At 43.6% G+C, this 27,894-nt stretch overlaps 1 protein-coding gene across 1 annotated transcript in view; it reads left to right on the plus strand.

The window, feature by feature from the left end:
* The window catches only part of itga11a (integrin, alpha 11a), a 53,391-nt gene that overhangs the window by 20,574 nt on the left and 4,923 nt on the right, over nt 1–27,894 (plus strand). The window contains exons 3-26 of the mRNA XM_086193569.1: nt 1,175–1,287; nt 1,658–1,749; nt 1,909–2,023; nt 2,145–2,272; nt 2,406–2,554; nt 2,635–2,779; nt 4,092–4,257; nt 4,537–4,607; nt 8,000–8,144; nt 8,964–9,112; nt 10,399–10,542; nt 15,361–15,564; nt 17,035–17,165; nt 17,579–17,745; nt 19,170–19,309; nt 20,044–20,154; nt 21,547–21,632; nt 21,784–21,994; nt 22,118–22,216; nt 25,979–26,055; nt 26,277–26,360; nt 26,609–26,699; nt 26,785–26,898; nt 27,750–27,833. Of these exons, the coding sequence (XP_086049695.1) occupies nt 1,175–1,287; nt 1,658–1,749; nt 1,909–2,023; nt 2,145–2,272; nt 2,406–2,554; nt 2,635–2,779; nt 4,092–4,257; nt 4,537–4,607; nt 8,000–8,144; nt 8,964–9,112; nt 10,399–10,542; nt 15,361–15,564; nt 17,035–17,165; nt 17,579–17,745; nt 19,170–19,309; nt 20,044–20,154; nt 21,547–21,632; nt 21,784–21,994; nt 22,118–22,216; nt 25,979–26,055; nt 26,277–26,360; nt 26,609–26,699; nt 26,785–26,898; nt 27,750–27,833 (3,016 nt within the window). The remainder of the gene's footprint in view (nt 1–1,174; nt 1,288–1,657; nt 1,750–1,908; nt 2,024–2,144; nt 2,273–2,405; nt 2,555–2,634; nt 2,780–4,091; nt 4,258–4,536; nt 4,608–7,999; nt 8,145–8,963; nt 9,113–10,398; nt 10,543–15,360; nt 15,565–17,034; nt 17,166–17,578; nt 17,746–19,169; nt 19,310–20,043; nt 20,155–21,546; nt 21,633–21,783; nt 21,995–22,117; nt 22,217–25,978; nt 26,056–26,276; nt 26,361–26,608; nt 26,700–26,784; nt 26,899–27,749; nt 27,834–27,894) is intronic.

Raw genomic sequence — 27,894 nt, forward strand, 5'->3', positions numbered from 1 at the left:
TGTTTTCTCTTTGCACGCCAATCTTAATCGTCATCTGCAGGCCTGTTACGTATAGACTGCGCTTCACAAACTGACAGAAAAACATTGCTGTCTTTGTGGAGATGTTAAACCCTGATGCATCTCAACATTTAACGTAAAAATACCACATGATAAACAGACACACATCAGTAGCATTTAAGCCCGAAGGTCTTTCATGACTGCAACAAAGGGTCAAGTCAGCGATAAACAAATCTGCTTTAACCCTTCACTTGTTCTTATCTTTGAAAATACATTTGAATTATGGCTGCCTTCTAGGTCAACGCTCACATCAGTCCTTAAATAAACATTCCAGACTTTTTTATATATATTTTCCATCAAGTCATGTAATCTAAAACCTTTTAGCGACATTTATAAGGCTGCTCTGACCTGCACAGGAAACCCACTGCGAAGTCGTCCGATGGTCTGTCTTGGAAAGACATGGGAAAGGAATGTCCACCACTCAACGGGGTTTTCTGAGGAAAATGGGGTCTATGACCAAAATGCCTCGTCTTTAACTCCATTCATCCAATAACCAGTACAATATTGCTGCCGAACTAACAATGCCGAGGGTGGTGGATGATTTTAGAGACATCAGCTTTCAATAGAGGGGAGTGTATCAGTTCACATCTCAGCCCAGTGGTTAATGCTGCCTAACTATTAAAGACAAGTTTGGTGAGTGGGTGACCTGTGTGGGTTGTAACATCACCTCCAGTGGCTCGACATGGTCCTGTGCAGGAGAAGCTGTATGACTGAACCTGGTTGCCGATCCTGCATAACTAGAAATACTGCACTGTGGCTGTGAGCCTCTGCCACATGTTCATGCCACAGAGACCTCGACCTCTGACCACCAATTTTTTTTAAATGTATAAGTTATATTACAGTTGAAGGGATTTCCTGAAAGTGTTCCTGAGGTATCAAGAATGGGACAGAGCTTGTGAGGTAACAGTGGCAGTGCCCTTTGAACTCTGACACCCAAAATCTTGGAGTTTCATCCTTGAATCCTAGTGGACACTTTTGAGGAAATTTCCTTGAGGTGTTCCAGACATAAAGTACCAACAAAAATGGGAAGGAAAACATATTGCCCCTGGTCTGCAGCTGTCAGCTGTAAACTTTACAAAATGATCAGTTCTGACTTTTGGATATTGTGTTTCTGCAGGTTACTAGTAGGAGCCCCGTATGAAATGAACGGTCCTTACCAGACGGGGGATGTATATAAATGCTCACTGAGCAAACGGACCAACGGGAACGGTTGCACCAAGCTCAACCTAGGTAACGTACCACACAATCTATCTGAACTGACCCCAAGCATCTGGATAAACAGAGTCTGTCCGCATGTGTGTCAGTAAACATCACGGCAGAATGTGTGAGACAGAAGTGGGGACCATACCAGTCATTCCACCTTTTACTGTCTGAATGGTTTATTTACATTTCCACGTTTGATGTCACCATGTCTCTCCACACTGATCACGCACGTGTTGTACCTCTTAGTTACGGTTTGTCAAGCAAACTTTAAAATGTTAGTCTGTCGACACGACGTCGGCCAGCCTGACAGGAATAACAAACCACCAGATCCCAGATGTCGGTAGAGGAAGTCCTTGTGTATTCATGTATGTGAGATCATCTCTGGTTTTCCCTCAAGGAAGGATATCTCTGACCAACGTATCAGAGCGGAAGGACAAGATGAGGCTGGGCATGACGCTCACGTCTAACCCCAAAGACAACAGCTTTGTGGTGAGAACTGCTCGCAGCTCTTTGAATTCACCTTATTCAAATAGAGCCTGACCAGAACATTTGAAAAAGGCCTGATAATAGTCCCCTCCCTGACAGCATGTGCTGATGTTGAGATCAGAAATGTTGCTTATTAAAAAATGCTTCCTTTTAATGTTTCAGGCCTGTGGGCCTCTGTGGTCCTATGAGTGCGGCAGCTCATACTACAGCACCGGCATATGCTCCAGAGTTAATGCTAGCTTCAAGTTCTCCAGAACTATCGCCCCAGCGTTTCAGAGTACGTATCTTTCTTCATGGAGATTGACAGAGAGGGATTATTCATGCATTTCTTCCAGTTTTTCTTTCCCCTCAGCACCCTCCTGCAGTCGTGTCACTTTCTCATCTCTGATGTTTTTCAGGATGTGAGACCTACATGGACATCGTCATTGTTCTGGACGGTTCAAACTCTATCTACCCTTGGACCGAAGTGCAGGCTTTCCTCATCAACATTCTTCAGAAATTCTACATTGGACCCGGTCAAATACAGGTGTGCAAGATAGGAAAGAATGATGAGATATATTTGGTAGTGATCCTTTTTGGATAACTTGAACACCGGTGTTAAAGGCATGACAGCAGATTCTGTGCCATGACTGTTTATATATACGTGTGTCTGTGGTTAGGTTGGAGTTGTTCAGTATGGTGAGAAGGTGGTCCACGAGTTCAAACTCAGTGACTACAAATCTGTTGAGGAAGTGGTGAAGAGAGCTCGCAGCATCAACCAGCGAGGCGGGGAGGAGACCAACACAGCTCTCGGCATCAGCACAGCACGGTACAACATCCTCAGATCTCCACATGGAAGCCTTCATTCCGTCACTCACTTCAGTGAACATGTGCCCCGTGTTGCCACAGCTCACAAGCCTTTAAACAAGGAGGTCGCCGCGGTGCCAAGAAGGTGATGATAGTTATAACTGACGGAGAGTCACATGACAGCGCTGATCTGGACCAAGCCATCGAGGACAGCGAGGAGGATGGCATCACCCGCTACGCCATCGCCGTGAGTCTGCTAGACCTATTACTCACCTCATTTAGGCTCCCACTTTCTGAGGGTTTCTGACGGCTCCTAAATTTCCAGTGCAGCATTAAAACACCATAAACATTAATGAGGTGACCTCATCAGTTGAACCAGGTCCCTCAACAACTGAGGTAAGAGTGGAGCCAAAAACACCCAGAGTCCTCTGGGAGCTTCACAAGTAAGCTCAGTGGAAGTGCAGTTAAAGGTGTAAATGATCCCGTCCAGACCGCATGCTCATGGGGTTCGTTCCACTACTGGGCCGAGCTAATGGCACACTTAATTCCCATCTAGTGGCTTTAGCAGTCTACAAACATCTGAGCGAAAACACTGAAGTCATTTGGATTTGGTCCCAACTGGAGCTGGGGACGATACTGGCACCGGTGTAGACAGGGTTCCCGCAGGTCCTTAAATTAGATTTTCAGAATTTAGGGTCATAAAATGTTTTCAAAGTCTTACATTTAGTTATGGAAGGGCTTCAGTTAGGAGGCGATGCCTGCTGCATGAGAAACAGCCTTATCCCCCACAGGATAAACTTATGTAAATACAACTGTGACTCCATCCTGCTCTTTCTCTTCCTTCGCATGTTTCACAACACAGCTCAGGACGGACACCGTCCTCTGTTCTCAGTGACAGTTACTAGAATCAGAACATTATAGTTTTACTGGTGAGTCATATCTTTCAGTACGGAGAATTTCAATTTGCAGAATAGCCGGAGTTTACAGTTGTTAAGTGGATGAAATGCGGAAAAACTGTAACATTTATGTGTCTTAAAGCTTAGAATTACCCTCAGAGTGCTCTGAAAATGTACATAAAACTTAAATAACAAATTAAAAAAACAATTCTTTTCCAGTTGTTTCTGATTTTTATATATGTATTTCACATTCCTTTGATTACTTTATAATATTACAAAAACATCCCAATAATCCATCCATCCATTTTCAATCCATCCATCCACTTCCTATACTGTTTATCCGTGAAAGGTCGCGACCCTTCAGTTGCTAGGCGGCCACTCCTCTGAGCCATGCTGCCCAATCCCAACAATATCCCTCTTAAGGTGATTTTAAGCATAAAGCTCAGCCCTGACGTGCATTTTATTTATTAAAATCAAATGTTTGATTTGATTTGATTTGATTTCACAAACATGCAGCAACCTGCAAAAGACCAGCATTCTCAATGAGAACGTTGGTCTGTTGCAGGTTGTGAGATTAAGATGTCCAAGCTTATTGGCGACGAAGCCCTTTGCTCACACACTCCATAGAAGGCGCTGACTGGTATTTGAATCGCATCTCCATAGGTTCTTGGCTACTACAACCGGAGAGGAATCAACCCTGAGGCCTTTCTCAAAGAAATCAAGTACATTGCCAGCGACCCAGATGACAAACACTTCTTTAATGTGACAGACGAGTCAGCGCTGAAGGACATTGTTGATGCACTCGGGGAACGGATCTTCAGTTTGGAAGGTTGGCCAACAATGTGTTTGATTGAAATGATGATGAATTCAAAGAAGTTTCTCATAAATTAACAATTGGATGGTTCTAGGATGAGATTATGCTGTGTTTTCCCAGTTTTTTTTGGCGGTGTGACTATAATTTTGCACTTTTGGTTTGATAAAATAAGCCACAACTTCTGATTATTGACCTTATTGAACCTGTAATGTGTCTGTTCTAAGATGGGGGTAGTTGGGATATTCTCTGCTCCTAGAGTGCACACATCTCTCAAAGACTGACTTATTTACTCAGGAACCAGTAAGAACGGGACAGCGTTTGGCCTCCAGATGTCTCAGGCTGGATTTTCCGCACACAACGTTGAGGTGAGTCGTACTTAGGCGACCAGGTTGCCTCATACCATCTGTCAACACGTAGAGCAACACACATTGTCTCAATTTCTGGCACATCATGACTCCTCTCCAGAACCTGCCATTTATCATGTCCCAGTCCCCCCTCTGAGGAGCCTGCTGTGTGGCCCCAGAGGTTTAGGTGATCCTGATTTAGGAGCCCCTGACAGAAAGAGAAGGGGCTTTTTCCACTTCAGCCAGGCAGTGATGGGAAATAAGACACCACATGTTCTCCAGGGAAACATATTAGTGAGAATGTGAGACACATTGAGTCAGTTCTGCTGCTGAATGGCTTGTTTTTCCTTTTGTCCCCTAGAGGATTGTAATTATATCCAAGAGCGTGTAGTTACAGATGGGCCAGCTTTAAGGGTGACACAGCTGGATTAGGGAGACCAGGCACATCTCCTCAACTGTACCTGCTGCTCACTCCAATTTATTGAACGTTCACCTCTCTCTCTCGCTCTCTCTCTCTCATTCACTCTTTGGCTCTTTCCAGACATTTGCTGATGCAAATGCTTTGATTTTCCAGTTCCACTTTACAGTGAGATTTGTCAGGGGAGAAATGAATCTGTCCCATTTATGATGGAAAATAAATAGAAAGCAGAATTTGCAGCTGGGTGTCAGGAACGGTTGGAAATTCTGTCCACAAGGCCAGATTCCATGGATGCTCAACGACACCAACCTGAGTGTTGAGAGTAGAATAACTTATTGGAAGGAATGCTGGATCTTTAGGAGAAAAAATGTCCTCGAGGCCCAGATGGGTTTTACTGCTCGTGCCCTATAATATCCTACTACTGGAACTTGTGTATATAATGAGTTCCAAGGCACGAGGTAGCATAGCATGCCTGTATGTGCTACTGCAGAAGAAATAGGTCACTGGTTGAGCTGTTTTGGGGTTTCAGTCATTTGCCATGGAGACCATTTTGACCAAACATTTTGACCAAACCACATATAACTGCTGTCAGAGAGCAATGTAGTTCAAGCTTGGTGAGCACACAATTCCATCTCTCAGGAAGAAACCGGAATCCTTCCTGAGCTCAAACACTGGAAACTGTTTTGTAGGCATATTGTGTACACAGAGCTGAGCTCATAAAGTAGAGTAACCCTTTATATAAGTCAGTGATGCAGAGTATGCTGAAGGATGTGTCTTCTGTCCTTACTCGTTTCTGAGGCTAATTACGCTCATAGGTTTGGTTTTGTGTGAAAATGTTGGTTTTTAACAGTCGAAGCAGTCGAATTCCCCACATGCAGCCCAGCCTGTGCGGCTTGGTGCGTGGAAAAATGCTCTAAATATGTATGAGCCTTGAAAGAAGTTGTGGTAACCTTATTGGTTAGTTAAGAGAGCGTGACACGGGTCCACCTCTAAATGCCTGAGCATGCTGATCATGAACTAGCATTCATGTGAGTGATGTTAGGAGGGAGAAAGACTGAAATGGTCCAAAATTGCGGTGAAAAACATTTCCCTTGTAGTTTGTGTTTATCACTGTTAACAGCATTAGGTTTCACCACAAGATGAGTCATGCTAAAAACTGCAATTACTGAGCCAAACACACACACATACTGCGGTGGTCATGCTTTGATTGCGATGCTTTACGTATACAGTATGAACTAGGTCAATACTAGAACCATTCTGTTATGGACGGGTCTAGGCAGGAATCGGGGTCAAAGCAAGCCTGGTGAAACCATCTGTATCTGAGTTCTGTTGCGATACTGTACTTCTGGATCCCCTCCTGTCTGCAACCACTTACCTGGACAGACAACCAGCGTAATAATACATCAGAGACATCCCATGACAAATCCAGTAAGAAGAGAGTCAGAACATCTGAACTGCTGAGAACGTCTGCCCGTGCATGCTCCTGGTGTTGGTTAATTGTTCTTTTGGAGTCTATGTCTGGAAAAACTGCATTTACAGCTCGATCTTAATATGACCGTTTCAAGAGACGCCACTTCGTTCTCTGTTTTCTCAGATAAGAACCAAGCAGGAGTTGGGTTTGGGTGGCATAAGAGTGGTTAGAATTGATTGGTTTAGTGACTCTCTAATGTCTCAAAGTGGTTGTAGACAGGTGGCGATATGGACGATCTCACCAGGCAAGGTCAAAGTTAAGTCCTGACCCCAAGCGTGCAATAAAGGAACATAATAAGGGAACATATTCCAATAATAATGATGATTCATTTTATTGTAATGCACTTTATATTACAAAAATCTCAAAGTGCTACAGAGTAAAATTAGCATCATGAAAAGCAAAGATTATAAAAAGACCAAGACCAATAATAGTTCAAACCAGGGGAACCTATGCAGTATAAGACAACAAGAAGAAAAAAGCTTCAAAAAGATACATTTTAAGGTTTTTCTTAAAAACATCGGTGGACTGTTGGGCCCTCAGATGAACAGGGAGGGTGTTCCACAGCCTTACAGCTACGGACGAGAAGGCCCATTGTGTGGAGTATGGTTCTGGGGGCTTGGAGTTTGTGATTTGTTGCAGAACGGAGGGTGCGCCAGGAGGTTTGGAGAGTGAGTAGTTCCTGTAGGTAAAGGGGCGCGTGACCGTTGATGCACTGGTGGGTGAGTAGGTAGACCTTATATTCAATTCTAAAGGGGACAGGGAGCCAGTGAAGGGATTTCAGGATGGGAGTGATGTGTTTGTATTTGCACACCCTCATCAGGACCCTGGCAGCGCTGTTCTGGATGTTTTGGAGTCTCTGGATGCTCTTGTCAGGGATCCTGATGAGAAGTGCATTGCAGTCGTCCTGCCTAGAGGAGATAAAGGCGCGGACAAGCTTCTCTGCATCTGCCAGGGAGAGTGATGGATGGAGGTGGTAGAATGATGCCTTACAGAGGTGTCTGATGTGGGTGTCAAATGAAATAGGCGGGTTAGCTTACCAGTAGTGCTTACGACCGCTGTCAGGCAGGCGAGCCATGCTAGCCCTGGTTTTTGCTTCCATGAGTGGCAGGTCCTGTGTCAGTTCAAATTATGAGGTTGCTGACTGCTGCAACCACAAGTTAAACTAAGGCTGGTTTATCACAGTTTGTCAGGGTTTAGTTTTCTTTGGTGTGCTTACAAAAACTGGCATCTCACTGACTGACTGAGACAAGTGCAAAGCGTGAGCACAACTCTAAAACAAAAATATACTCCATCGGTGCACAGCCACAATCCTTCCAGCACAGAAGCAGAGAAAGCCAGCACTGTGTGTCCTTTGGATCTTCAAAGAGACGTGTCTGACCCACAGCACTATGATGATGCCCAGCTCACCAAATACAGCGCACACTTTCTTATCTCTCAGTAAAAATCGTTCTGTGCTGAGCAAGTAAGAAGGGAAAAAGGGAACGAACAATACAAAAATGAAAACTGGCTGCATCTGTCCTGCAGGATGGGATACTGGTGGGAGCTGTTGGCGCTTATGATTGGAACGGGGCAGTGCTGAAGGAAACACGGCAGGGGAAGGTGGTCCCCCCCAAGGCTTCCTACATAGAGGAGTTCCCTGAGGAGCTCAAAAATCACGGCGCTTATTTGGGTGAGTATTGTTTGAGTTCAAACTGAAATTCTTTGATTGGAGCAGAACGTTCAGGTCTGGACTGTGATGGCTGTGGTTAAGAGGAGACGAGACAAATATGGAAAGACAGAGGATTTTTGTTACTAATAAAGGTTTTGCTTGAAACATGATTTTTCTCTCAGGGTCATTATCCTTTTATTTCGACTTAGCTCTTCTTTTGGTGGTGGCACCATATGTATGTATGTCAGTATAGGACTTGTGGTTTAGGTAGCCGTCGAGCTGTGTGTCCCGTAGCTCCAGTGTTTGGCATCCCATCCAGAACCATCTCCCTCCGCCACCACCACAAACCTCTGCTTTTACCATCTGTGGTTTGTCTCTGAGTTTTTCCAACAGGCTGCCAATGGAGGCCTTTTAAGGCGCAATAGTAATATTAGGTGGAAGCATAACTTTGGAAAGAGACAAAATATATGCAAAGAAGTGGATTTTTTAGTATGAATCGACAAAATAGAAGCTGTAGAAGAAGAAATTTGAGAAACCTGAGAAACCATCCAGCTTTTTGTTCCTCATTCAATTGAGTCAAAGTGAACTCTGCTATAAAATTTAAACTTAAGGTCGTCCTGTTCCTATATGCGCACTCAACAGTGGAACTGAGTTTTCCCAGGAGTTTATATTAGCAGGCAATCTGCTCACTTGTAGAGGAAAAAAGCCTAAAAGATGGTACAGCATGTGTCTAAATATGTGATTGCAAAAAATAAAAGATCTTGTTTGGGTTATTTGAGTATAATGGAAGGCTGCTGTTTCAGCAGTATGTTATCAGTGTGTGTTTTTTTATATTATCAGGTTATACAGTGACGTCCGTGGTGTCAGCCAAAAACGGGCGTCTGCTCGTAGCGGGAGCTCCACGCTTCAATCACACTGGCAAAGTCATCATCTTCACTCTGAAGAACTCGGGCAACCTCACTATCCTGCACTCCCTCAAAGGCCAGCAGGTGAGCTGAGGCTGGAAGAGCACAAGCTCCTGGCAATCATGGGCCATCAGGAAAGGCAGCAGCAGGGAGAGCAGCAGCAGAGACCCCCTGTTAGACAGAACAGAATAAATAACAGCCTTTGGTTTCTGACATAACATGAAAAGGAGGAGCTGGGTTGGAGGTGGGTTGTAGAGGAGGTAGCAAACGTAGGCAGACTGGAGCAGTTTAGAAAGAATGCTCTGAATCCAATTAACCAATAGGAAGCATAGGTGGAGTTAAGTGGGCCATCAGCTGACTGGGGTTGGCTAGAGCTTAGCAGCTATCAGCTGAGCGTGTAAACACAGCTGTGGCTTGCTTGAAGTATGGCTGTGCTTGATATTTGATGTTTTTACATGTCATCATATGTAATGGGCTTAAACTGAACATAAAATGGGGAATGCACTGCCAGTCTTTCCCCTTTTCAGACGCTGTGTTTTTAGCTAGTAGCTATGTGATGTATATGAACTTCATACTGCATGAGGATTTTTCCAATTCATAAACAAATAAAACAATACAAATTACTACAAGAGTAACCATGAAACACTGTATTTTTGTTTCATGGAAGAAAAATTAAACATCAGCCAAAAAGATTTTCATTTTGAAATGGAAGCTCAGTCAAAGGACTCTGCTCCGCTGCTGCAGCCCAAACGACAAAAACACAACACACTTCACACACAAAGTCAGATTTCATGTAAAAGCGTGTGATTGTTTTTATTGTTTGTGTTTGATCTGGTGATTTAAATCCTAATTGATGAGGTTATTATCAAACTGTTAGGGATTAAATCTCATGAACTGAGTCTACCAGGAATCCTAATGTCTAGGGAATGTGTGTCAATGACCGCTGCACACTCACAGCCGGCATGTCGTCACAGGCTGTCAGCCTGAGGTCGTCCTGCAGCAGCGTGCGTTGTACCTTGTCAGCAGCAGTTCATCCAAAATAGCAGATGGGTTTTTTTTTCTGCAGAAACCCTTTTTGATCTCTCAACTCATGAGACGCTTTTATAGGCAGATGTTTCTAATCTGAAACCAACAGATGACACTCCAACTAGTTTCTCCAGTTTCAGCTCAGACAGACACACAATGCATCAGGACATTTGCTTTGGTTCATTATTCCAAAACTGAGTCAGTAAATCGTGAAACAACATGTGGTTCAACACACACTTAGGGAGAAGCCAAACGATTATCAAGTCAAAGGATTGATTTAAAGCATTAAAATCAGTGAATCTATGTTCGGATCTGGGCATGACAAACATTTGAAACTCTTGCAGATCGGCTCCTATTACGGCTGTGAGATTGCACCTCTGGATATTGACGGGGACGGTGTTACTGACAACCTTTTGGTGGCTGCGCCCATGTTCTTCAGTGGAGGCCTGGAGAAGGGAAAGGTCTACATCTACAGAGTGACGGAGCTGGTGGGTATAAACACTGCGACCTTCGACAAATACACACAAGCAGACCACATACTGGACAGGTATTAATGAGGTCTGAGCCAAGCAAACTTGTAGAATCGGGTCAACACCTGTTCAAACTCCAGACGTCGCCAGAAACACACCTCACCACACGTGTCCAGTAGCTGTTGCAGCACAGCTCCACACTTTACACACATACAGACATTTGGCACGTGACCTTGTCCAGATCAGATGTGTGGATCACATGAGGAAACGCCGCCGTACCGGTGTAAAGACTCTACTGGGTGTGGAGAATGAACTCAACAGGAAAGTATTCTGCACCCTCTTAATCCGGCAAATGAATTGGAGGCGAGAACTTTCTTTAATAGAAGGAAATTTCCCAGTGTTCCAGGTCTGTCTCGCTCATTGGAATAACAAATGTCTTCAGCTATTTCAAAGTCAATGAACAGGCATGGAGAAGGTATTTAAATATCTGGTATGACCCAAACCACATCAAAACTCAACACTGGGAGCTGAAACAGAGAGATCGGTCTGTGAAAATGTTCACCGGGGAGGCAGTGGCACATGTGTGAGGCTGTAGGCACGTATGATGTTGACTCAGGTGTCGCTGTGGATACTGCTTTGGAATGACAACTATACTAGTTCAGAAAAGTTGCTGTGGTCATAGTGAAAATGATAAATCCACATTATGACTTTTTCATATTTGCCTCCCTGAAAAACTACACAAATTATCCACCATTGGCTCTGTTGTGAAAATATGATACAACCAATATTTAGTCATTCAAGCGGCGTGGCTCAAGTCATGGAAGTGGAGGGTTCGGGCCAGTTGGACCACCAATCTTTGGCTTAGCCTAAAATGTCACAACCGCGACTGGATGAACTGTGATATTTGAGGAGGAATGACACTGTGTTTCCTTCGATGATTGACTGACAGTCTCTCGCCATCATGAGGTTGGTAGTCAGTTATCGATCCACAGGCAGACTTTTAAGACCTTTTCTTGATGCTGCATCTAACGCCGTCATCTAATAATTTTGGGGGGAAAAACTGTTTTAATGTATAATTCACCAAAACCTAACGATTTCCCAACCGGCTACGGGCATGCTAGCATGCTAAAATATGATAGCAACACAATAAAAACCTCCCCTAAATTCTGGCGCAACAAATTCCTAATGTTAGCATTTAGCTGCCTGGTGTGTCTCAGAATGGCCCCACAGAGCTGCTGGCATGGTTGGAGACCAGAGTGTTGTTTTGTGTTGAGTGTCTATCATGTTTGTCTTTTCTCACAACGTGTCTCACTCATTTTGTGGACTTTATTAAAAAAAAAAAGTCGTATCATACAGTAAATGCATGGATGGTACAGATATAAACTGATACTGTTGAACCACCAGTTTCCTCTTCACAAAGTCGGTAAGATGCTGCAGATGTTACACATCAACCCCCCCCCCCACACCTCACCCACCCCCCCCCCCAAAAAAAAATCAGAAAAAGCACAAAGTTTAGTTGTGTTGATGTTTTAATTATACGTCTGAGTTGTTCGTTTTTCAAAGATTATCTCTGGGGACAAAACATTCAATGTTCGGCCTGCAAAAAATATGTCATTCCTGCGATATTCTGTTATAAATGATGAGATCAAACACTGCAAAAACCAAAGTCATACCAAGAATTCTCCGCTTTAAAGTTTAAAATAAAAAAAATCTCAATTTCATTTAATATGTCAGAATCACCTTAAAATTAGCTCAGCTTGACATTTCTTAAAAAAATACAGTCTCGTCGCTGGAAGTCTTATTTCACTTGTTACAAGCAAAATCCCAACAGGGTTTTTTTACCCATCTGCAGTTAAGATGATATATTCCTGAAAACCGACTTACTGAGATGCTTCTTATTTGTGATTCTGTCTTATCACGAGTGTCATTAAACTTTAGGACTGGAAATTAGACAAATATTCTTGGCAAGAGTTTGTTTTTGCAGTGTGATATAATGACACCACTTTGACTTCACCCAGACAGCTCTGACCAGAGTGCACCGCAAGTCCAAAACGAAGTAGTATCCGCTGAAGTCTGGAAGCTGGTCAAAAACTGAGATTCTACTCAAATTCTGACACAAACAACATAAAAACTGAACTTTTTGTGACCTTTCACTACACAAACCTTTGAAATTCACATGAAACAACACGTTTTCCCCTCTTTCACCGCAACCCAAGAGCAGATGAGAAGAAGTGCAATCTTACTTCCAAACTAAAGTCATCCCATGATACTTGTAGAGCAGGTCTAGAAACACACTCTTCCAATCAATCTAGCTTAAAGAGACCTGACAATTCCCCATGAGCAACGACGCGATGAAAAATTGTATTTAACGGGTAGAAACATCTGCTTTTCTTGGGCCATCTGACAGGTTGGGGTCAAAGAGAGAGACTAGAGGAAGACAGAGAGGGCAAACATAGAGACATACGAGCAGACAGGGAGGAACGGAGGGATGAGGGAAAACAGATTGACAACAACAACAATAATAGCAGCTATAGTAACAGATATATGAACTGAAGAAGATATAAAAACTACTCAAGTCAAATGTCTGTCCATTTTCTCAACTGAACAGACACGTGTTCTCAGGTTTCAGCTAAACTGAAAAGCCAACTAGAGCAATGATATGCATGACTGCTGATGGTTTCTCTCCATTTTGTCTGGATGCTTTCTTTGAAAAGTTTTCCAGTCAGTTAGTTGCTTTCATAGACGTGGCTATTTTCCATCTGACCTTAAACTCAGCACAGATCTGGAAACCAAGATCAGCTTCTCTGATAGTTCAGATGATTGGTGTTAGTCAGCAGGTTTTAGAAGTAATGCTCAAAGCCTGAGTTTTAACTTTTCATTCTGACTTGCGTGCTCATCCAAAGTGTTGCTATTGTGAAAATAGATGGTAAAATACTTGACAAAACTCCAAAGCCCAGGTTTTTACAGAAAGAAGGAGGAAAATGATGATGAGACCTTGAGACTTTGAGCCCTGGGAGGCGGCACACGTTCTTAAAAATGCATTTCAGAAATCCTTTCAGAGATGTTCTCATCTTCTCGAGTGATAGATGTGACTTGAGACTCTGACATGAAAAAGGTGGAGGCAGTAAAGATTTATTGTATTCTGAATAAATATACCAAAGCTATACAGCATTCCTTAGTTCTTTTATGACCCTGAGGTAAAATTCCTCGCTTTCTCATGTACTGATGGTTAAATATTTGTGTTCAAACAGGCGAAGGATGATGTTGAAAACACAGACGTTGATCCAAACTGTCTGTTTGATTGGAAGAAAGATAATGGTCGTCTTCCTGTATATATCACGACATGATTGTATGACTGAAGATGGATCATTGTAACAGCAAACAGAGCAGGATCGAGGTCAGGCGGATTCAGACTGTGCGTTGTTTGATCTCAGCGTCTAAATATATGGATGTTACATGACAGGGAGGACGGGTCGGCTCTTCAAATGAACCGTGTCAGACAGCTACGTGAGACTCGGGACTAAGTGCTTCTGTCCTGTGCTGTGTTTGTTTGTGAGCGCTGATGAGTCGCACCGGCGTGTCCACACTGAAGGGTCTATGACTGACGTCTGTAACGTGTCACGTTTCATTGGAGGTATGGGGATGAAATGCTGCCTGCGGTTTTCCAGACATTGGAAGTTCTCTGTAGGCTTGAACGCCCGCGGGGATATTTCAGATTTTTCCACACAAGATGCAAGAAGTTTTTATGATTCATGAACAAAAGCGTGGGCAGAGAGTTGGATCATCTGGCAGAGCAAAAATATGAATTCCAGAAAATAGATGGAAGAAAACAAAAACATTTCTAGTAGGGTGTCTGTGTAGGTTCTCATTCATCGAGGTCATCGTAGATCGAAGCGAAGTAAAATCTGGTCAACTGGACGTAAGTTTATCTTGAAGACGTTTACAACGTCTTTTCAAAGCTTCCCCAAAGAGCTCAGCTGAAAGACCCATGTGGAACGGCTGCTGCCAACACAGCCCATTAGCATCTGAGTGGTCGGTGAAACTCCCCAACGACCACCCCTGAAACTCCCTGACACCGCACAACGACTGTCGTTTGGGGAGGTCAGGTGAGTCTCGGGAGGGTCGTTTCCACCACAATAGCACTGACCACTCCCACATAGGTTTATAAGCTGGAGCTTCCACACTCTTCACTAGAACTGAAGAAGCCTCTCGGATGAGAGGTGAAACGTCTTCAAGATAAACTTACGTCCAGTTGACCAGATTTTACTTCGCTTCGATTTCTAGTAGGGCCATTCATAGAAAAATCAGCATCAAAAAAGATGTATTTATGACTTGTGTAGTTGTGTGTACATGAAAAAATTGACTGTAGACATTTTTTAAAGGCAGATCATTTTGGATTAATTGCCTGCATTTATTCATTTTGGATTAATTGCCTGCATTTATTCATGTTTTTATTCTTTCATGTTTCGTTTTGTTTTTACTGATGTTGTTGTCGTCACTCATAACCCCAGAACACATTATGATATCAAATGTTTGATAAACAGTAGTGAGGTCTGGAAGAGAAAATCAAGCTTTGGGAATCCATTCGATATTTCCATCGTTTGTCGTGGTCACAAATGTTGACTTTGTTTGTTGTGTTTATAATTGTCGGGGAGGAGCATCCAAGCCTCCAGCTCTTAAGAGTATCTATTGACATCAAAGTCCGCAGTCACAGGAGTTTAAGTCACAACATCCCTGCTGACTGGTCCAGCCTCTCTGGGGATAAACAAACTTGCTCTGATAGTCGCGAGTCTTACTCAATAACTTCAGTTTGGTTGTTTTTCTTACCTCTTTCAGAACCGTTTCATCTTTGAAGGCGCGTTGGAGATCCATAACGGAGGCCAGAACGCTCGCTTTGGCTCGTCCCTCGCTCCTGTCCCTGATTTGAATGGTGACGGCTTCAATGACTTGGTGGTGGGAGCTCCTCTTGAGGACGAGCACAAAGGAGCCATTTATGTTTTCTTCTGTCAGCAAAACAGAATCCTGCGCAAATACAAACAGGTAGGCCATATGCTATGAGTATATAACGGGCCGCTTTGGTTTTTTCATGATGGAGGCGTCCAGGATCGGTGTCAGTGTCTTGAGAGGACAAATGCTTGATTGAGATAGATATTCTATCATCATGAAGAACGGTTGTTCTCACCGCAGCAGCCAGGATTAGAGACCCTACCGCCAAACAGAAATACATCATTTTTTTCAGCGCACCACCATGGAGCACAGATGTGCTGCGCAGGCCAAGGAAAACCGCAAGAACTGTAACAAACACCGATTGTTCTTAAAGATCAGTTACTTTTTTCGGCACATGTCGACATCTTTCTAAATGAATTTCAATTCCATTCTGACATTAAAGCTGAAGTATGTAGGAACCAGGACAGGCTACCTCCTCATATTTCACTCTGCACACTTGCAGATGTGTGAATGTGAATGAGCGTTAGTGGTTACTTCATGCATTCATTGTGCATTCAGAGAGTTTAAAGGTAGAGTCTGTAGGTGATCTGAACGAGCAAGCGTTTCATATTTCTGTCTTTTGTCAAAAGCAGGAAAATGCTAACTTCCTTAGCGTGAGCTGAAAGGTAAAACTTTGAATTTACTCGTCAGTTTACCATCCAACACTCGAGCTTTGGCCGGTGACTAAAGCATGAAAGTGCGAGCAGCCAGAATCCCTCCTCAGGGTGACTGGGTGACCGCGGCTCACTCACCCCACAGTGACTCACTCTGGTCTCAAACTGGTATTACTGGGTGAGACAGACCGGCGCTGGTTTATTTGTATCCCTAAAATATTGTATTTATAATAGAAAATAAAGGTTATGTTAATTGTTACTCGTATGAAATAGTAAAAGTGTCACAGAGTTGGATATGTGAAATAAAGTTTTTAATTTGAATCTGTTGGTTCACCTTTGTAGTTAAATGTAACCTGTCACCAAAGCTATTTACAACTTTCATGACCGGCCTCATCATTTAGACGTGTCAACGTCCTCCAGCAGATAGAAACATGAAAAAAGAAGAAGCTTGGATCGGAGCTTCCTGACAAATTTAATGGATAAATGAATCATAAAAAGCTCAACTAGAAAAATAGGAAATCATTTTAAAAAGACTTACAGAATACCTGTATGTCGTTTAGCACGATATGGAGGACCCCCAGCAGGAAGCAGAGTGATGCCTAGGGCAAGATGTCAGTGTGGTGCAAGTGAAATAAGTGAATAATGAGTGAGTGCTACACAAACAAAAGGCATTTAACAGCACAGTGTGATTGCTTTGCCCCCCAACCCTCCATTTACTCTGAGTTCTGGTTGGAGAATCCCCAGCTGAAACCTTTGGCTTCCATGCAAAATGACTGGCCTTCCTCCAAATATTCATTAAATATTTTTAAAATCAATGAAGGGGTACCAGCATGCTATATTTTGATTAACTATTGAGTTGACATTGTAGGATGTGTCTGTAGTCTACACTCCCTCCTCTGTGTCCTTTCAGAGGATCGCAGCGGCTGACCTGGCCCCCGGCCTGCAGTACTTCGGCCGCAGCATCCACGGAATGGTGGACATGAACAATGATGGTTTAGTTGACTTGGCGGTCGGCTCCCTTGGTGCTGCTGTTCTTCTCTGGTTTGTATTTCAGTAAATAATATCGTTATCAGAAATATTAAAAGACAGGATCAATGGTTGGTTATCATGAAGACATCTGTCTTATCCAGTTGCTCCCTGTAACAATCGAACACAAAACGATGGCAGCGCATGTTCAATAGTCCAATAAATATTTTGTCTTTGACTTTTTAGCCTGCAAAAGAGACCGGACAAGAAGTGTTTGACTGTGAGGTGTATGGAGAGTAAATGTGAACAAAGAATAACGTTTTTTCAGATGTAAACATGTAGTATAAGAGTGTTTGTTTACTTGGGCGTCCAAGTTTGAGTAGAGGTAGAAACAAAGGAGAAAACCCTGCTCCTGCGAGAGTCATATTTGTGGACATGGTAAGTCTTTGAGATTTGGGTTCATCTCCAACATGTCTGTGCCCTCACAGGTCACAGAGTGTGATCCGGATATACACCACCGTCAGGTTTGAACCCAGCAAGGTCAACATTTTTGTGAAGGACTGTCAGAGAGGTGGCAAAGACGTGACCTGTATGTCAGCCATTGTATGTTTCAACATCACTGCCAGGACAGCCATTCCCCCCACACAGGAAATTGGTAAGCCAGCAAAAATAATCCCCTGCTGCGGAAGCGTCCCAGTATGGTTTCCTGCCCCCCCCCCCCGCTTCGTCTTTTGCTGATGTTTGGCGACCCCCTAAGATGAATAATGACCCATTTTCATCTTATGTGAAGCTAATTTGTCTCCTTAATGCACACATTATAAAATCTATAAACGACAGCATTTTTGTTTGTAGAGTAAAAAAGTCTCTGACAAGACATGGGGGAAAAAAAAGATGCGGCACACTAAAAGAAGCTCACCCTGCCAACTGTACTGTTGTCAAACATTCAGCAGACCATTTTTACTGATCCGCTTGAGCTGACAAACCTTGGACTTGCAACTGCAATATAGATCAGGACCGGAGCTGCTGATACATGACAGGAGGAACGATGGCTGGTGAGAAGAGGCAGCATACCTCAGACCCCTGAACGCATATCCTTCATATCCTGACCCAAGCTGACTTTTTCCCGTAAAAGCTGTGATGGCTCCTTCTATTGAGAGTGGCGCCAAAGCCAAATGTTTCTTTACTAGCAGTTAGAGACTCTGATCTCACTGCTGTTTCTCTGCCAAACCTAATGCTGCCGCCTCCGTATCGGGTACATCTCAACCACACTGGTGCTGTCAAATGTTCCTTTCATTGTCGGAATGTAAGTTTCGCTGTCCTTTGTTCGGTTTCCAAGAGAGTTGTTTCTAACTGATTGGCAGTCCAGAGGTGGCTGGTGTTGTGCCACAGATAGAAGACCACCTGCGCGCATTCACAGCGTTTGTGTTTGTTTTGAGAGGCACGTTGGCAGGGTCCAGTTTCCCTGTGGGTAGGGGCAAGGAAGCAGGGGTGAAGCCGTGCGTGTTCTTAGTTAACCTCTCAGACCTCCGACATCTTTATCATCTTTATCAGACGTGCCAAAACAGAGCAGAGGAAGAACAGAGGGAGTTATCCTCTCCTCCGTGGATGCATACAGCGGAACACGTTTATTTAATTTTCATTGTCATGTCTGGCTTGTAATGCACGGCAGATGTGCTCCTGTTTGTGAGTTTGAGTGGTCGGTTTAAAATGAAGCAACTTTTCCCGTCTCATTGAAGTTATACATATTTATGCAAATATATTATACTTTGTATTTTAGTTCACCTACAGTACCAGCTATTTTTTCATAAAGTTGAAATCTTCATTCTGTCGTTGATCCTTGTTCATCTTGAGCGGTAGTAGACTTTCCTCAATAAATGGAAACATCTAAAATAACGTGGCCTGGAAACGACTCCAGGGAAGCCAGATGGTTTGGATTCTGCTCTATGTTGGTCACACATACATAATATACAGGAGTGAATCTAATGTTGCGTTGCAAAACCACACTGATATCATTTACCATAGGCAGAAGTTGCTGTTGGTCTACAAAGTAATGTCTGAACTCTTTTTCCCAACCATTAGGGATCAAATACAACGTCTCAATCTTGGAGCGACGATTCAATCCTCGGGCTGTACTGGACAACCCCAACAAGCTGCAGCCTCAAAACCTGACCCTCCTCCCTGGAGAGGAGACCTGTGAACACATCTTCTTCCACGTTATGGTGAGGCTCATCTCTCATGTACACACACAAGGGTGCGACGAGTGTATCACTCTACATTGGCTATGATTAAAACTTAGCTACGGACAGTGAAATTATTTGTCTATCTACAAATGCATGTTTCATTTCTGTTATGCTGAGATTCTCTGGAAACCACACACACACTCCACGCCCTCCTATAACTCACCTCGATCACAGACCCCCATAATACTGTATATCTGACGTCCTGTGTGTCACCCCTGATGTCAGTGCAGTTTATGGGGTCATTTTATGGCCTGCTGCTCTCCCTGCGTTTGGCTCTTCATGTGTGCACACTGAAGGGCAGGAAGGTCCCAGAACACACTCGTACCACCACACACAAGATTTACTACACCCATATAATGATTGTTTTTACTCTTAAGTTAGCGTACTGTAACAATGACATGAACAATAAGAAAAAGAGCATCCAGGTAGTGCACCGGTCGACAGGATATTTATATGTGCACTACATGTGCTCAAGTTGCTGTGTGGCCTCCAGCCTGGTTGGATGTCTGATAGACATGGCAGGGCCTGTCTTCGGGTTGGAGGCCAGATGGGTGGGGGGAGGGGGGCATCAAGGACTGCGACAGCTTTAAATGCACAATGGAAGGGAACAACTGGCACAAAAGGACATAAGTGGGAATGAGGACCACAGAGATGAAAGTGACATGACAGAGCAAATCTGCTGACTAATAGTTGAACTTCCTGTCTTTCATCAGGAGACCACTGACTACGCGAGGCCGATAGTGTTTGCTGCTCAAGTGGGGCTGTCGGATCCAGAAGCGGGCCCAGTTCTAGATGAGAGCTGGCCAACTGTTGTTAGAACTGAGGTGAGAGGCAAGCGATACTGTAGCTCAGTGGTCCCCAAACTACGGCCCGCGGGCCAGATATGGCCCACCTCCACATTTGGCCCAGCCCCCTGAACAATAACAGATGCATTTTGATTTTTTTTTTTCCATATGTGTATTTGTATTTGATAATAAAATTGATAACTAGCTATTAACTATTTTCATTATTAACTATTAAGGTGTGTTCACGAGGGCTGCAATGATTAGTTGACGTTGTCGACAAAAATCAATAATAGAAATAGTCGATAAGGAATTCTATTGTCAACACACGCGTTTTTCCAACAGAGTGAGGCATCACACTTGATTATCATGCCGAGAGTCGCTCATGCGCAGTAGCGTCTCTGTCTCTGAGCGGTAACATACAGGAACGCAGTGTCAACATCAGGTATGCGCACCAAAACTTCTAAAGTTTGGTGGCATTTTAGCCTGGATACGGCGAATAAAAAGACTACTTGGAAAGTTCGCAAAGCAGACCTTGGTGTCATGGCAGGACCTCGCTGATGCAGGAACATTTGAAGAAGCCCGTCGGGCAGTTGAACGAAATGGAGTCTGACTCGCCTCGGTGAGATTCAAGTAACATTCAAGCCAGTACGGTTTTCATGACACACATTGTACATTTTATAAGCGTATTTGCGCTATAAAAGAGCTCTAGCGTTATGCCAGACTGTGCCTGACAAACGTATTTTGAATTAATGAATGTTCAACAAAAGATGGATTTTTCACTGTACCATCTTTCTTGTTTATTATCATTTGCCACATAATTAAATCAACTTCATGCTAAATTTAAGAAAAAATTAATAATTATCCGATTAGTCGACTAATCGTTTCAATAGTCGGTGACTAGTGGACTATTAAAATAGTCGTTAGTTGCAGCCCGAATGTTCACACCAAACGCAACGCAAATTTTCACGTCACTTTATTTGTGCGAATTTGATCGCTTCATCAATATGTTTCTATTCACGAATAAAGCGACGCGAAAATTCCCATTGCCGTTTGGTGTGAACACAGTCAGTCAGTAACGATTTCATACACGCATACAGCGTGACATTCTTGTCCACCCTTCTGCAGTCTGTGCCCCTGTCTGGCAACCCCCAGAAAAAAATCCTAGACCCGAACCCAGAGAGGGTCATTTGGTTGTGTGGCTTCTGGAAAACAATGCATTTTTACGTTCAGGCAACCCCATGATTGTCACACTTTTTCTGTTACAAACCGACCCCGGCCCCCCATCAGAGAAGGGGAAAGTTATGTGGCCCTCACAGGAAAAAGTTTGGGGACCCCTGTTGTGGCTTGTCATGTCATCTTCACTCCATCAAAAAGTCCCAAACTGCAGCTTCCGAGCCAAGTCATTTCTTGCTTTGACGTCTTTTTCACTAGTTGCCCTTCTGGAACGGCTGTGATGAGGATGACCGTTGTATGCCTGACTTAGCGCTACAGAGCATGACTGACCTGATGACCCAAAGGTAGGTACATCCATCACAACACACACACACACACAAGAATACACAGTCATATTCACACCCTGGATGAAACATTTCATTGATCTTTCACTTCTGATTTCTCTTTATTTTCTCCTCTTCGTCCTCTTCTTCTTCTTCTCTGCCTGCCTCCCAGTCAGTTCTGTTCACAACCCGTTCAGTCTCGCGGTGCTTTCTGCCGCCATCTGGGTGAAGGAGGGATGGAGGGATCTCTGCGGGTGCTCGAGGGAAACAGGAGGAGGATGGTGGTTGATGTCCGGTTGGAAAATAAAGGAGAAAATGCTTATAACGCCCGACTCAATATCACCTACACGCCCAACCTGCGCTTCTCCAGCCTCATAGTGAAGGTACGAGTTCATCAGCAAACTCTGCAGTGTTTTTCTGAGGACAGTGTGAACGAATACACCAGGAGGTACGTTTAAAGCTGATTTAACAAGAATAAAAATCCACATGTGTTTTTCTTGATGCAGGACAACTCTGACATCAAGATCGAATGTTACATTGTGGACAAGCTGAGGAGTGAGAAGCTGTGCAATGTCAGCACTCCTTTTATGAGGGCTAAATCTCAGGTGGGGTGCCACATTCTTTCTCTCTCCTAAAGCAACTTATTTCACAAGAATCACTGTGTTAGCATACCTAAAATATGACTTTCACCGTAGAGTTGGGGTTTTTGTTACTTGCCCTCAGATAAAGAAAAACATGTAGACATGTGTTTTACATTGTGTTTGTACATCGGGGGATAGATTGGCAGATTTGCACAAACTCTCCAGCAGAACTGTTTTTTCTGGAGGTATGCATTTTGGTTTGGTCTGTAGTGGTTTTATGTCTGAGAATACCATATTTTGGAGGTGACATTAATCTGTCTTGACAGATTAATGTAAAATATAAAATGCAAATGTAAAAGCTGAACTTTGAAACCATAAAAATGCATTCATTTAGTCAGTTAAGATACTCGCACTGCTGAGTAAAATAAATATCTGGGTCTTATAGCCTGTGTTGGGACACAATTAAGGTTCTGAAAAAACACTGACATCTGCCATATTAGACCACAGGAAACACGTGCTGCACACTGGAGACGACCATCACCGACCCCACCAGAGAACAATGTCGTTCTGCTTGTTGAGATCCCTTTGTTCTCTCAGTCAGTCCAGGATCAGCTTTGTAATCAGAATCCACCCCAAAATATGACTGGGGTTGGCCTTGGCTCCTGCTCCAGCCCCCCAACAAGAGTCATGAGAATTAACCCTGTCCACTCTGCATAATCCTGCTAAAATCCAGATACAGACCAACAGATGATTTAACCAACCACTTAACCTCTCTGGAGGTTAATCCTCATCACTTGTAGGAAGACGTATCTAATAAGTGTGTTCACGCAGTTCTAAGTATTACACGCACCTAAATAAAACTACTTTCATTACTGTTATTTTCCCATTGCCAGCAAATCCCTCCAAAAGCCCCAAATCAACAATGAACTGATCCTACTAACATGCATTTGTCAAGTTTTGCCAAAGCTTCCTTTTCCAACAGCTATCCTATGTCCACCTTCCTACTGCTGCACACGCTCACTAAATCCACCACTGAAAATAATTTGAAACGAATGTGAATATTTGAGACCACTTTGCCGACTGTCGTTGCATGAGGCTAAAGCCTTCTAGATTAAAATGGTGGGCAAGTTGGTGTCTTTGCAAACAACCAAGAAAATTTTAGATACTGTTCAACTGCTTTAGTGGTACTTCATCCATAAAGTGTACTGTAGTTTGCCTTTCAAGTACTCACAAATAGCGGTCATGAGCTGATGAAAATGTCTTTTTCCTTCCTGCATCACTTCTGTGTGGCTCCAGAATGCAGAAAGAGCCAGCCATGTACATTTGAACTGAGGCTAACGGGCTCATAGGAGCTACAGTAACAAAACGACAGAAAAATCCAGTATGTCGACCTCAAATTTTGGATTATCAATCAGGTCAAAATGGAAGATTTTTCATCAGTTAAACATTCTGTGTGAAAGAGGACTTAAGGGAGTGAGGGAGTGTGGAGTTAAGAGAATTCCTGGGAAAGAGGCCAAAACCCTCATGAGTCATGTCGCCGGTTCTCGGTTATCTGACTTAGCTCGGTGATTTAGGATGAACTTTCTGAGTTTACACTGACTGTCCCTTATTTAATGACCACGTCATTTTGGAGACTTCTCACTGCTTGTACATTCTTGAAAAATACATGGAAATAACAGCTTGAATACACCAGAAGAGCCCTGTTCCTCTGCCACTAGGAACGCCTCTCTCCCCCCGCAGCCTGGTGCTCCAGGTGAGGCACAACCAAAGTCATCTGCTACTGATTCTCATGCTCATCGCTGACATTTCCAAGTCTTTCCACAGCCTTGTAATGTCAGAAATATTTATGAGACTTTTTATTTTGCAGTGCATTTTACAGCAAAGGAATCAGGTTTTACTCTCGAGAGGGTGATGTTTGAAATATTCCTGATAGAGGCGACACAGATGGCACTCTGCCGTACAATTAAGAGGCATTAAACAGAGAGCAGATTAGACAAAAGCCATCTATTCATCCCACTGTTGTCTGAGCGTGGTTTCATGGTTTCTGCACTGATCCAAAGATGGAGGAATGAGGTAATGAAGGTGATTGAAAGGGTTTATGTAACATCCAAACCACTATCCATTATCATAAACAGCGGCCCTCTCCTTGGTAACGGCAATATCATCATATTTCTCTGTGATGCTCCCCAATAACAGCTTCAAGAGGACTCATGTTAAAACTCACCGAATGATTCATGGCCGCTCATTCAGCTTCCAGAACCACAGCGCTGCTCTGCTCTGGTCAAGAACCTTCGAAAATGTGGCACCGGGGGATGAATGTATAACGATTCTGCCACCAAATGAGCGCAAATGGCTGTTTATTTTGAGGGAAAGTAGTGGCTGTTTTAGAGTGGGCAGTAGTCACTGTCGCTGAGCCTTCCACCTGCGTAAAACCAGTGTTCAGTGTGAACCCGACTACTGCTGCATCAAAAAGCCAAGTAAACACGAGTTAATTGTGACAGGCGTGTTTATGGTTCCTCTGAGTGTACGCAGAGATAGGAAGTGGTGGTTGTGGTGTGAAAAGTCCAGACATGGACAGTGACTGTGTCTGAAAGGGGCAGGCGGAAGAAACAACCGCGTACTCACACCACTTCTTCCGAGTGATCGTCACCGAGATTCACCCAGTTGATTTGAAATCAGGGCATGACAAGGGAGAAGAAAACCGCCATTTACAAGGAAGTGGAAACAAAACTGGATAGAGGTCATTTCCCTCAAGGTGGATTACAGGGAAAGAGGTTATCCTGCACTGTATCTGTGGTTTGTCAGGGATGAGTCGGTCTACATGGAGGAGGGAAGCAGTACAGTAAACATTGTTAAACATTCTTTTTGGTCAAATGGAAGTCGTCAGGCTTTCATTACAGCATGTAGGGCTGTAAACAAGGCTCTGCTCTGCGCTGCCAATCAATCGTCCTCTCCTGTCTCATCTCCCCCCCCCTAAATTTCCTCCCTCTGTTTTTGTTTAGGATTCTTCCCTTGCTTTCTATTTTTTACAGCTGCCTCCTCTGTTCCTGTCCGTCTCCTTTCTGCTCCCCTGCCTCGTTTCTTCTATTTTGCCCTAAATTTGACTCTCACTGCTAATGAGAGTCAGATACGTACTGGTGCACTGATGTTGTATCCACAGGGAAATTCTTGTGTTGTTCAACCTGGGCTCTATTTTCCCTTGTTTGGGTCAAAATGATCAATAGTAGGGATCAAAATGAGTTTAATTGTTCCAATACTGAGTGAGATACTCCGGGTCTGGAACCAGCCTGTGGACCCTCTCGCTCAGAACCACAGCGTCCTCAAAGAAGAACAAAACACCCCACCCCAAAAAAAAAATCAATAAAAGACAGCATTGTTTTGCAGCGATGCATCATCTCTGAGCCCACGAAGATGTTTTTCAACGCTGCGTTTCTACATCGTGACTGCAGAGTGTAGTAATGGGCATATTTAGCTTCAAGCTCATAGCAACCCATCATGCATCCTCCAGCTGCTGATTCGTGGAAGAGCGGAGAGACGCGAGCGCATTGGTTCAACTGAACGTGTGAGTTGGTTGTACTCTGCGACAAGAGACCAACAGAAAGGGTTGTAGTTTGTTTCAAACTCAATTAAAAGGGTTTGGGGATTACTGAGCATAAAACTGGATACAGACGACTTGGTTTATATTGTAAACAGACACTTTTGCACGGTCTTGCTGTTGTTTTGTAGCCATTAGTGTTACTGTATTGAGCCATGGAATAAAGAGTCGTGTCTTCGTCTTCTGCGCAGGTTTCGTTTCGTCTGGAGTTTGAGTTCAGCCGCACTGTCTTCTTGGAGCACGTGCGAGTCATCCTGGAGGCCAGCAGGTGTGGACATGTAAACCCTAAACCGTGTGGTTCAAGTGTTGACATCCGAATATTGAATGTTGAGATGTTGATTGGTCTGTCATTGAGTAACAGCCAAACACTAAGTCACAAAAAGAAAGAAAGAGAACACATTGAGACACATGAGAAAACAATTTGAGTGGCTTGTCCTAATTTGACCAGGCTCTCATTCTTTGAATGTTTGTGTCTCATTCTGCCAACAGCGATGGTGAGGAAACCAGCACAGCTGATAATTTCAATGACATCTACTACTCACTGAAATACGAAGCAGACCTTCTCTTCACCAGGTTTGTTCTGACTCTCCCACCTTACGCTGTATGTTGCTGAAATCTATCATGTTGTAATTTTGGAGGGAGTGAACTTGGAACAAAGTTGCTTGATGTCATCTGGAAGATGCTGGAAACAGCGTGGGAAAATAGCTTGCAGATCTTTTTGCTGGAATGAGAGTTTTGTTATCATGTACTTGAGAGCGCAACCCAGTAATTGCTTCTCACATATTGTATTAATTGTCTCTGTTTAATCTTTGTTTCCAAAGAGATTCAAATCCGACTCGGTATGACATCAAATCCGAGCTGGCGCTGGAGGAGCCAGGAGTTATCGGTCCTCCTTTCAACTTCACCTTTCAGGTGAGACCGAACAGGGTGATCACATGACTTGAATGTACAGCACAAAAACTGCTTGGAAATGATTGACACAATGTTGTATTCTCAGATCCAGAATCTCGGCTACTTTCCTGTGAAGGACCTGCAGCTGAACATCGAAATCCCAGAAATGACAAAAAACGGGAACAAACTCCTTCAGATATCTGATTTACACATTGACCAGGTGAGTGGGAAGTTCACCTCAGCGATTTAAGGTCACCATTTGTTGCTGTTGAAAGATAAACGCCCGAGTAAACACTAAAATCCTTAAAGGGTCTAACACACCAGTTTAGTTTACATCTCGTCGTTTTACTGAAAGAACCATCTGGGTTGAACTGGTGTAAATCTGTGAAATGACCACTGCCTCCTAACATCGGCCCGTCTGTTGAAAGGACTCCATCATCGTGGAAGCTGCACCAAAATGAAGTCAATAAGGATCTTGACACAAAACCCCTGGTTCAACAACGTAACGCTCTGAGCCCCAGTTACTGTTTTATTCGTTCTGATGTGTTTGATTGGCTGCGGTTAGGAAAACATCGTCGGTTCCGTTCGTGATGTGAAACGCGGTGTTTTTAGCAGGACTCCAACGTTAAGTCTGCTGTAACTTCTGCCCTCTGACTTGGACTCCCTGTGTTTTAACAACAGGATTTCCTGGTCACAGCACTTGTTTTCTGTGAGATGGCCCTGGTTCTCTCTTGTACGTGGTTGTTCTAATTTGAACCCAATATGAGCTCTCTTGCTCACACAGCAGAAAAAAGGAAGAGTTCATTTTCTTGCTTGCTTCAGAGAACAAGATAGATTGTGTGTTGAGATGATGGCTGACTTAGCGTTGGAGTCTGGGTTGAACCAGGCTGACTGGCCGCCCTTCACCTCATCTTTCTGCTGAGCTGAATTATCCTGGCTCACAAACACACGACATCAATAACAGTCGTCTTATCTTTCCTTTTATCCGAGAGCAAAAAATGCATAAATGTCAATACATGCAGATACGCAGCTGTAACATACTCACTGATAGTTCCGCTCTCGTGTGAACAGAGAGACGGTACACGTTGTTTACCACCCCAGCACGTGGCACAGAGCAGAGCGTCACCTGAGGACCTCACGCGCTTCTCCCGCTTGGTAACGTACAAAGCAGCACTCCTCAAAGTAGATTTTTATTTTCGTCTTCCTCTTCAATCAC

This window comes from Aulostomus chinensis, chromosome 2 (genome assembly GCF_037954235.1).
Source record: "Aulostomus chinensis isolate RoL2024-O1b breed Wild chromosome 2, RoL_Achi_v1.0, whole genome shotgun sequence".
NCBI classification, from domain to species: Eukaryota; Metazoa; Chordata; class Actinopteri; order Syngnathiformes; family Aulostomidae; genus Aulostomus; species Aulostomus chinensis.